This window comes from Salvelinus alpinus, chromosome 2 (assembly GCF_045679555.1).
Source record: "Salvelinus alpinus chromosome 2, SLU_Salpinus.1, whole genome shotgun sequence".
In the NCBI taxonomy this organism is placed as follows: Eukaryota; Metazoa; Chordata; class Actinopteri; order Salmoniformes; family Salmonidae; genus Salvelinus; species Salvelinus alpinus.
The window spans coordinates 120,205,623-120,216,822 of NC_092087.1; the positions used below are offsets into that span (position 1 = coordinate 120,205,623).

The 11,200-nt window shown below is 42.1% G+C and overlaps 1 protein-coding gene and 1 non-coding gene across 4 annotated transcripts in view; one reads left to right on the forward strand and one right to left on the reverse strand.

Annotated features, from left to right (window-relative positions):
• LOC139568510 (rab11 family-interacting protein 4A-like) overlaps window positions 1-6,155 on the forward strand; it is an 84,924-nt gene extending 78,769 nt beyond the window's left edge. For 2 of the 3 annotated variants that reach the window (XM_071390374.1, XM_071390376.1), the window contains 7 exons: window positions 138-278; window positions 810-891; window positions 2,299-2,436; window positions 2,737-2,895; window positions 4,105-4,191; window positions 4,712-4,855; window positions 5,202-6,155. In XM_071390374.1, coding sequence (XP_071246475.1) covers window positions 138-278; window positions 810-891; window positions 2,299-2,436; window positions 2,737-2,895; window positions 4,105-4,191; window positions 4,712-4,855; window positions 5,202-5,321 — 871 coding nt within the window. In that variant the 3' untranslated portion in view covers window positions 5,322-6,155. The remainder of the gene's footprint in view (window positions 1-137; window positions 279-809; window positions 892-2,298; window positions 2,437-2,736; window positions 2,896-4,104; window positions 4,192-4,711; window positions 4,856-5,201) is intronic. The other variant, XM_071390375.1, reaches the window with a different exon arrangement.
• An 812-nt stretch (window positions 6,156-6,967) lies between these two features.
• Window positions 6,968-7,022, reverse strand: LOC139568980 (U7 small nuclear RNA). The gene has a single exon (XR_011673817.1). It is a non-coding gene; the product is annotated as a U7 small nuclear RNA (small nuclear RNA).
• Between the last annotated feature and the right edge of the window lie 4,178 nt (window positions 7,023-11,200).

The following is an 11,200-nucleotide window of genomic DNA, read 5'->3' on the forward strand; positions in this document are numbered from 1 at the left end:
TTACCTGTATAAAAGACACCTGTCCACATATATGTGTGTGTGTGTGTGAGCATGTTTTTGCATATCTCATTGATGCTTATGTTTGTTTATGTGTGTGTGTGCATGCTTGTGTGTGTGCGTGTGTGTGTCGCTCACAGGGTCCACGAGTTGGAGGAGCAGTTGAAGGACCAGGAGGCGCGGGCGGAGCAGAACACAGAGGAGGAGCAGAGACGACACCGTGAGGCCTACAGCAAGATGGAGAGAGACAAGAACACTGAGCTAGAGCTGCTATACAACCGGTAACACACACACAAACACACTTACTTCAATCATTTATACACTGCATCGTAGATACTCATATTTACATCTATAAGTGTACACAAAGGTGCTATCTAGAACCTAAAAGGGTTCTTTGGCTGTCCCCATAGGAAAACCCTTTAAAAAGCCCTTTTGGGTTCCAAGTAAAATCCTTTTGGGTTCCATGTAGAATCATTTCCACAGAGGGTTTTACATGGAACCCAAAGGGTTTCTACCTGAAACCAAAAAGGGTTCTACCTGGAATCAAAAAGGGTTCTACCTGGAATCAAAAAGGGTTCTCCTATGGGGACAGCCAAATAACCCTTTTGGAACCCTTTCTTCTAAGAGTGTAGTCCATAGAGCTAGGTAGATACCATAGATTAGGCCTTGAGCTAGATACCAAATCCAGACCTTGAGGTCCGCAGTACTGCTAATTTCCATTTCTCTTTGTTAGTGGCCTTGTTTTGAATAACCCGGACATATGTTAAACATGGATGAATTATCATAATGTCTTTCCTCTTCTTCCCCTACAGAGTCCAACAGCTAGAGGAGGAGAACGGGGATATATCGGTGAACATGTGCAGACTGAAGTCTCAGACAGAGAAACTGGACGAGGTATGTGCGTGCTTACATATCATCCTCAGAGACACAGTAGGCTCCAGTGCTACTACCTCTACACAGACAGAGACCTCGATAACTGGTTACAAAAACATCAACACCCACCCATCAACAGCACGTGACCAATTGCTACAGACACACACACACACACACACACACACACACACACACACACACACACACACACACACACACACACACACACACACACACACACACACACACACACACACACACACACACACACACACACACACACACGTTTGGAGGTGTGAAGGCTACAGCTGGGCTCATATCAACACCTCTATTTCCAGCCTGCCTGGTGAAAACATCCAAGGGGGTTGGCATGATCATTTGATTGTGTGATTGTGTGAACTCCTAACAGAGTCACACTAACTAACTAATTGCTATGCTATACACGTCAGGTTGCCTGACGACTAAAACTGAGTTCTTTCACTACATACTTCAGTCTGAGACTGTCATCGTTGAAGTCGTTTGCGGTGACGTCAAAATGAGGGGCGTTGTACAAAACAAAGTCATCAGCAATTTGATTGTATCAAAGCCAATGACGGATTTTCAAACCGCCTCTTTACCCACGTGTATTCTGTCTCTGGCCCAACCCATTGGTTTCTGGAACCAATCATAATGGCTAGAATGTTGTTCCATTCTAAAAATCGTTGGGGAGGGACTCATTGCGGAGAAGAAACTAATGTCAGTGGGCGTGACATAGCGTTTGGAGGGAGCAAGGTGTTTGGGTAGCCAGGCAACATTTCATTCCCAGCTGTAGAGAATATTTTTATGAATAGCTGTTTTTGCAGTATTTTTTTGTTGTTGCAGTATTTGCACTATGCATAGTACTGTAAATTCATTCAAACTATAGTTAATTTTAAGGTATGTGTCTTTAATGTTTCTTCTTACAGGACTATTCACTGTGCATTATTAGACTGACTGTGTTCTTGCTTACTGCATACATCCTAACAACCTAATGCCTTATTCATACTGTGGGACCTTTATTGTGTGAACACCATGTGACTTTTATTTTGATGAGCTACTTTGGAGGCTGGGGTAGAGCAGAGGTTATTGGGTAATCGGGGTCAGTTTTGAGATTGAGTGACTCCACCCTCTCTAGCTTGCTGTATTATTTTGCCTATCCCTAAGTTGTTCTACTTGGCTTATAGGGCCGCCCCAAACTGCACTGTGCTGGCTTGGGGCTTTTCTATTCACATTGTCCTTGCCAGCACGGTTCCAGAAACTATAGTGGATGCGTACCCAGTCCAGCCCAGAACAGATTACCTTGGCTTTGGCCTGTAATGTGAATCCGGCATACGTTTGAAAACGATCCATGCTTCATTCTCTGTGCATCATCACATGTATTTCAATGTGTCTATATGTGTGTGTTGTCAGGAGAAGCAGAGTATGACATACAAGCTGGAGGACACCAGTCTGAGGCTGAAGGATGAGATGGACCTCTACAGGAAGATGATGGACAAGCTGAGGCAGAACAGACATGAGTTCCAGAAGGAGAGGGAGGCCATGCAGGAGGTGGGAGGAGGGATAGCACACACACAGGGACACACGCGCGCACACACACACACACTTATACTTGCGTGTACACACACTTATACACCCTTTTACATGTAGTGTGAAACGAAAGCTCATGATGCCTCTCCCACTCCTCTGAAGTCTCTAGTAGCTGAATGTTTGTATAGAATACGTTTGCACATAAACCAGTCTGCCCACTGCATCAGACTGGTCTACGTGGCTATCCCAGGTACTCTTTATACTACACAGTCTTCACGACAGCTACCACATATCGTCCCTGGTTGTGTCCCTCTCCTGCAGTTGATTGAGGACCTTCGTCGGGAGCTGGAGCACCTGCAGCTGTTCAAGCTGGAGACAGAGAAGCCTGGCCGCGGCCGCAGCTCCTCCTCTGGGCTGACGGAGTTCAACGCCAAGACCAGAGAGATGGAGCTGGAGCACGAGGTCAAGAGACTCAAACAGGTGGGCTTGAGAGCTAGTGGCTAATGCTAACTCTATATGAATGCATTGTTACTTCCTCTTTTGGGGTATTTGCTAAGATTTCATTGGGCAAGCGACTTAAGCAGGTGGGGCGCAAAAACAATCTTTTGCACCGTGTTTTTTTTTTTAACACACGTCCCCCCTCAATTCCACCTCTAAGTATACTGTATGTGATTGTATATGCCACCACTATTTGCTGGTGTGCGAGTGAACAGTGTTTCGTGTGATAGTCTAATGCTGTGAGTATAGAGAGTGGCATACACTAGTCATATCTATCTACAGTGCGTCTTATCTACTGTAAGTGTTGTCCTTTCGACTTCTTAGATAGTGTGCCATTTCTAGGTAGTGAATACCAGTGATATCTGTCTGTCAAGAGCAGTGAAATTACATTGTTATTGTTCCCCATCCTTGTTACGAGCATCGGACCTAGTATAAACATGAGATAAGAGATCAAGATGAAAGTGTTTCTAAGATGTCCTCTCAGACAAGGCAGACGTTATGATACTAAACCACAAAGCCTTGAGGCAAACGCAGGCAAGAGGCTCTAATGCTGAGACATGCAGTGTCTTCATGTGTAAAGATTTGATATTCTACTGTAGGCATCTTTCTTGCCTTCGGTCAGTACACACTGTCAAACTGACAGTAACGCTAGGAGAGTAATCACAGTGCCTCGCCTTGCCTGCAGCTTTCATCTGGATCTGTCTTGCTCTCTCGCTCTCTCTCTCTCTTTTTTCTCTCTCTCTCTCACACTAGCCTGGTTGCCGTCTCTGCTCAGCGGTTACATTTGGCAAATGACAGGAGTGGCAAGGGGTGGAATGTTAGCTAAAAAGACTGGTACCCAGACTATTTTCTGCAGTCACAGGCTTTGATTCAAAGTTTAAACTACAAGGCTGGAAGAGAAACATTACTTCTGTCTCTAATTGGTGTCAGGCAGATACACAATGCCCTTTTTCTCTTTTCTCAACACTTTTAGATCAAATGGTGCTTATCTGAAACTCCTTATTTAAAACACTCATAGGTTACTATTTCAAATCTGTTCTTTTATAATAGCACTGTTTCATATTTGAGAAAGGGTTCAAAGGAGAATGCAGATCAGCTCGCTGATGTGATAGTATTCCAAACAGGGATGAATGAGTCTCTTCCCTCTCATGTCTCCCTGTGCTCCTCTTTGCTCCTCCTCTGTGTGTCCAGCGGTTTGTCTCGCAGGACTTTCCTCTGACCTCTGACCTCCGCCACCTCGTAGTATCCGCTGGGGCACGCCTCCGTCACGGTCAGACGGTAAACAAACCCACTGTTGTTTCTTGTGAGCTTTAACCTTTGACCCCTCCCATTAACCACAGCTAATATCACCACCATACAGCGCCTATAGAGCTTCACCCCTTGTCGACACAGGGCGCAGTTTGTGCCATAACACCGTGATAAACATAATAACCCGTGTCCTGTCCTGTAGGTGTTACTGTAGATGTAGTGTGTCGGCTGCTGTTGAAATCGAGAGATGGTTTGTCGTGGGTGTAGTTGTGTGAGGCTTCAGTAGTCTAATCTAACAGGCCTTGCCTACTGACACAGTGTGGATGAAGTGGGGCGCTTGGAAAATTGAGATGAATCTCATCAAGCTGTGAGCCCCCTCTAAACCCATCGCTTCAGTCTGCCAAATCAAACTATGACACTCATCGCTCTCTCTCTCTCTTTCCTTCCCTCCTCTCTCCCTCTACTTCCCCCTCCCACTTCTCTCTCCCAAACTCCCACCCTCCCCTCTTTGTCCCTTCCTCCCTCCTTCACTCCCCACACCACCTAACAGGAGAACCTGAAACTGAGGGAACAGAACGACGACCTGAATGGTCAGATCCTCAGTCTGAGTCTGTATGAGGCTAAGAACCTGTTTGCCACCCAGACCAAGGCCCAGTCGCTGGCTGCCGAGATAGACAACGCCTCACGAGACGACGTGAGTTTTTCATTCATAATGCTAATCATTTGATGATTTGATCATTTCGGAGTAACCCTGCAAGAGTAACCCCATTGACTCAGGTCATAGTACACATAGTATTTAGACAGTAGGCATGTATGTGATCAGGTTCTTAGGCGTGCAGTAGGTTACATTACTATCATAAAAGAATGTATTGCTGGTGTAACCGTTCTGATGGTATGGTGACCACGCTTGTCTGATGAGTAACCTTGCCTAAGACCTGAAGAGTTTCATTCTGCATGACATCAGGGTCAGCTGGTATAACCAGATAATGGCACCACCATATCTGATGGTAACATAACATCAATTTGATATTTCTCCACAGTTGATGGAGGCACTCAAGGAGCAGGAGGAGATCAACTTCCGTTTGCGGCAGTACATGGACAAGATTATTTTGTCTATCCTGGACCACAACCCCTCCATCTTGGAGATCAAGACCAACTAGAAACCCACGACTAGAACCCCCACCGGGAATGGGAAAGGGAAAAGAAGACTAGCCAAGGTGGGGCCTGGGACAGCTGGACATCATTGCCCCCTGCTGCCCCAGGAGTGGAACTGTGAACTTGGGTGTATTCATTGGGCACAAAACAGAAGAAAACAGACAAATTGGGAGGTACTACCTGGACTTGTCCAATTAGAAACACTAGTTTTTGTGTTCCGTTGCTAAACGTTTTGCTACGGTGTGGCCTAATGAATATGCGACTGGAGCTATAGGGGATTTTCTGTGTTGACTACTAAAGTTTTGGTACTTCACCATCATACTTCTGTTCTATTCTGTGACTCATCAACAGATGTTGGTATCTCCCTCATGTCTCCTTCATGCACTTTCTTCTATGTTCTCTATTTTTTTCTCACAGCTTCATCTTTAGTCTTAAACACAATCGAGATGAATTATTACTGGGAAAAATAATTATACTGGGCAGGTGCTTTGAATATGTAGGGCATTACTGATTGTTGAACACTGGATATATGTACTCTAGTGGTGTGTGTAGAAACAATGTGAACACAAACCTATTGATCTTCAACAGCGTGTGTTGTAGCCATAGGGGAGGATAGGTACAGAGAGAGACTGGCAGATAGACAAACAGAGATCTTTAGCTTCCAGACAACCCTATGCCCACTGTTTCCTTAAAGTTGATCTGTGTTTGATCGCTGAAGACCAGTATGTGGGCAGAGGCATGTTGATGAAGAAAGTAAAGCAGCACGTGTTTCTGTGCGTAAGAAGAGTGACAGAAAGAGATGAAAGGAGGGAGAGGCGAGAGAAAGTATTGTACAAGCATCTCCATGTCAAAAGATATTGGCGTTGACTCAAGAAGATATCAGTCATGTGAAGTGATAATGAGAGACAGCAGAACTTGGTGTGATGGAATGCTTTCAGGAGGATGGAATGGCTTAGTGAAGTCAAAGAAGGAACAGGTGAAGTGTATCGGTCGGTACAGTACAGGATAAGAGAAGAATGCCTTCCTAGGGAACTCTGAGATGACGGTACAGTATGATCTGTGTAGAGTAATACTGTATGATAAATCCATATAGTAAATCCTTAACTCACACAGTGAGTTGTTAATTGGCTGGTTGAGAATTTCCGGATGCCAATTCCTCTTAATCATCATTATTTTCTACTCAGACATTCTGTTGTAAGTCTGTCTAAATAAGTTGGTTAGACCTGGGATATCTGCTATGAAGGATGTCCCATTGCATAGAGCTGCTATAGCTACCCACATAAAAAAATACTATAGTATACTATGGTATATATACTATAGTATTCACTGTAGTGTTTTGTTGACTTTTTATCTGACTTACGGAGTCCGCAAAAACGGTGCAGTGAATACTGTAGTATTTATTGTAGTATTTACTGTAGTATTCTGTATTATACTGTAGTATTTATTGTAGTAGTTACTGTAGTATACTGTATTATACTGTAGTATTTACAGTTAACTATAGTATAAATACTGTAACAATCGAAAACTGTAGTATATACTATAGTAATAATGTATTGTTTTTGTGGATTGTAGTATTTACTGTAGTGTTTTTGCAGACATTACTGTAGTATTTACTACATTGTTTTTGTTTTATTATCTTTGACATAGAAATGGAGGCTTTCTCCTTCAGGAAACCTACTGGAGAAATACTAAAAGAGCAAATTTTCCATAACCTGTAGGTAGGACTGGGGTCTAAACAGATTGTTCAGAGCTTCTGCTCTTTTCTATAACCTGTAGGGAACACACTACATGGTCTATACTTGGCATGTAGTTTTCTGACTTATGGGTGGTACAAATTGCGATATGGGGGACGGGAATGGGCAGGGTATATGCAGTTAAGATACTGTAGTATTTACTACAGTATTTTTTGTGGCTAATACTATAGTATTTATTATAGTTTCTACAGTATACTATAACATTCTATAGTAAGTACTACTGTACACATGATCAAGGAATACTACAGTGTGTAGTATAGTATACTACAGTTTACTATAGCATTCTATAGTAGGTACTTTAGTATTTTATAGTATACTGTAGTATTTTTTTATGTGGGTATTAGCCCACTAGCCTATATGCTTTATATTTCTGTGTCGGACACTGCCACTCCCCTCTCCCTATATCCACACTGAACAAGAGACTAACCCTGCCAGCATACAGGGCTGTCAAGTCAACAGCATAACAATGTACAAGCACACGAATGTAACCCAATGGATGTGAATGTACAGAATGCTTAATGCATTCTGCATAGAGATAGATACAGTATTTATCTCTATGTTATTCCACATCTCAATGTGTTTTATGAATTTCCTCTGGGTGTTAAGCCATGTCAGTGTGGCTCATTGAATCATCCCTATCATCTCTATATAAGATACTGTAGTATACTGCAGTATATTCATCAGAAGTTCACTTACTGTAGACTAGAGTTTGGTACTAATAAGACTGGAATAGCAATCATACTGGGTTTATATAGAGTATATGGGTAGTGTTTGCCCTTTGGCTAGTATACTGTAAATATCATCAATGTCTCACGTAGCTAACATTCTCTTTGTTAAAACCTAATGGGTTTTTGTGTACAAATCTACATTTTGTTGAGACAGTTTTCAAATGTCATACAGTAGGCCTTTGCTGTACTACTGTATTCGAGAGGACGTTGATAGGCAAAGGGGATAACCTGCTGTAAATTAAATTGCTCTAAACGTATGTTTTGCTTCCTTGCACAAAAATATGTTGTTTTTTCTTATTTTTGCATGTTTTCACCTTTTCTGGTATTCGTGCCTTTAAAACACTTATATATTTTTCTTTTTCTTAATATAGCTATGTTGTTTAGACAACTTAATAATAAATATTTTTACTGTTGCTTTCAAAAAAATTGTCTGAACGATGTTCATGACTTGTACATGTTGTACAGAGATACTTTAGTTAGGATTTGTATTGTGCCACTCACCACACTTTTACAGATGAGACCACAAAAATACTATTTTATACAGTTCTATCAGGAAATGGCCAGGTAATCAACTCTAGTTGATAAAACTGTTACAGCACAAGTTTATTTTGTATTTTTTTCTCCCCAATTGCGTGATATCCAATTGGTAGTTACAGTCTTGTCCCATTGCTGTAACTCCCGTACGGACTCGGGAAAGGTGAAGGTTGACAGCCAGTCCTCCAAAAAACGACCCTGCCAAGCCGCACTGCTTCTTGACACACAGCTCGCTTAACCCGGAAGCCAACCGCACCAATGTGTTACAGGAAACACTGTACAACTGGTGACTGGGATGGAACCAGGGTCTGTAGTGATGCCTCAAGCACTGCGATGCAGTGCCTTAGACCGCTGCGCCACTCGGGAGGCACAGCACAAGGTTTTTTATTTAAAAACAGATGAGCATTGGGGGAATATTTAGTTTTTTTCTGTTTCTGCGGTAACCTATCTATGAATGCGGTGTCCATTGCTTTTCAGATCGCTTTGGTTTCTGCATCCTTTCAAAGTATGTTGATATGGTTTCCCCTGTTTTCCTATACACTAAATAAACTGCTGAGAAATATTACTTTTCTCTATACCATACCAACCTGGCACTACAAGGTTTACTTCTGCAACCTTGAAAGATTCACTTCACACAAATTGAAATTAAATTGAGATACATTGAGAAATGTCTTCAAATTGAGCGTTGACCTCGTCCTCATGTAGAAGCCCTCCTATCGTTTGAGGAGATGTTGACCAATGGCATCCCATTTCAGACAGTGCAACAGCCAATCACCTGTTGAGCACTGTCACAAAGTTTCACTTGCAACATTTTAAATAAACTCAAACGTTTCCCATTTGTGTGCTCCTAAATACTTCCTAACACAATGAAAGATGTAGTCTCCTACTCTTCAAGATAGTGAGAGGTTGGATTTTAAAGTGCACAAGGTGTGGCATTGTGGCAATAATAATGGCTTGGACTTGTGATATCTTGTTATTTTCTGTTACCTTGTTTCTGTCGTCCTAATTCTCTACCACATACCATTGTTACTCATACATTGAAGCACTGTACTGTGTGTGGCTGTAAGTAGGCTACTACTTATGATATGAGGTCTTATCTGCAATTGTGATGTACAAACAACTTTAAGCTGTAAATAAAGAGATTTTCCCTGGCATGATTACAACCTGATGAATGCTAATTTCAGAAATGAAAATGTCAACTTCTTACAGTATGATCAAAGGCATACTCTGTCCTGTTTTTGGAATAATAATGTGTGCCATTGATTCAAACACTCCAAATGCAGTAAAAGAGGTTTGCTACAATTGATAAAATGTGGTCCTAATGTGGGATTTCCTGTATAGACATAACTCTCTATCTGCAGTGTGCCTGTTGTGGATCCTCTATCTATGCTGACCTAAATCTCAGCCCTGAGAAATGACTTGTGGGACCCAGAGAATTCTCAAAGAGATGGAAATGATCTAGATCAGTGTACTTCAACACGTACATTAAACCCGTGATTCATACTGTGTCAATTGATTCAAGATTATGATGGTGGGATGGGGCACTAAAACTTGTATTATATGCATGTTTCAATAAGTTGTCCTACAGAGAATACATAGGGTTGGAATGAAGAAAAAAAAAACGAATCAGTACAAAATAATAAACCAAGCAGTAACCCACGTGGATGTCAGAACAGAGGCGACTCCACTGTGCGCTTGAACGTTTAACACTGCATTCGAAGCCCACGGGAGGTAAGTACGAGGAATTGGTTAATTAGCTAGCAATTTACCTTACCTTGATTTTCTTTTTAGAATTGCCCTTTCTGAAACCCAAGTTTATGTAGTTACATTGAGCTGTTGAGTTTACATGAAAGGGGGAAAATTATATGTTAATTGATGCTGGAATAAAGTGAGTTTGATTGATAGCAAGCGACGTTCGCTAACTATCGAACAATCAATATATTAGCAACCGGAAGACTGTTCATTTAGCAACGTATGCAGTATTTTGTCAAATGTAGCCTATTGCTATAATCCATGTTGTCGGTTTAATTATTAGTGAAGGAGGACTTGCCTCGTCACAAATGTGTGGCAGCAAGGTGATATCGTTAGTGCAAGCTTTCTCTATCTAACGGCTGGGATTTTGTAGAATGATGCTGTGAACCAAAAATGAATGAATCTTTCGTTTTTATTGTTGAAATTTGAATTTTATCATATTCGAAGTAAATAAATGTTCAACAGCCGACGCCAATCAATACATTCTTTGGGAGGGAGATTACATTACAGTGACAACTTCCACAGCATATAACGTTACTACTTAAATGTGTTGCTATCTATAGGCTTGCTCACTGTTTGATGGGAAATTTCCTTTTGCAAAAGTGTCAAACGTTATTAGTAGTGCTTGACTTGGACCGAAATGGGTTCCTGCCCTGTTTATATTTAGGTGCTCCACAATACTTTTGAACATACATTCTATAAGAGGTACAGGAGCTCAAACAGTAGAACATTTGAGGTGCAGCTACTCAGCTCTGGTGAGCTCCTGCCCAAGTCAAGCACTGCTTATTAGCTGATATGACAACATTTCTCTGTGTTCATGCTTTTCTCTGCAGGCCTACAGTAAACTCTTGAGGGAGACCTGTGACAGTGGACCATGCCCCAGACAACGAGTAACCCCCCGGGCTTGTGCATTGGTGCCAAAACCATTCCAGAGAGGAAGCAGACATATTCATGCAATGGTATACTGGACCCTGCTCCAGGGCGTAGGTACAAGCAGGCCTATCCTTTCAGGTATAGGTGGAAATTGAGGAAGAAGTCCCCCCAAAAAACGCCGCCATTGCCACCAGCCCCACCTCTGCCACCATATGAGGAAGAAAACTGGGAGGAGGAGATGGG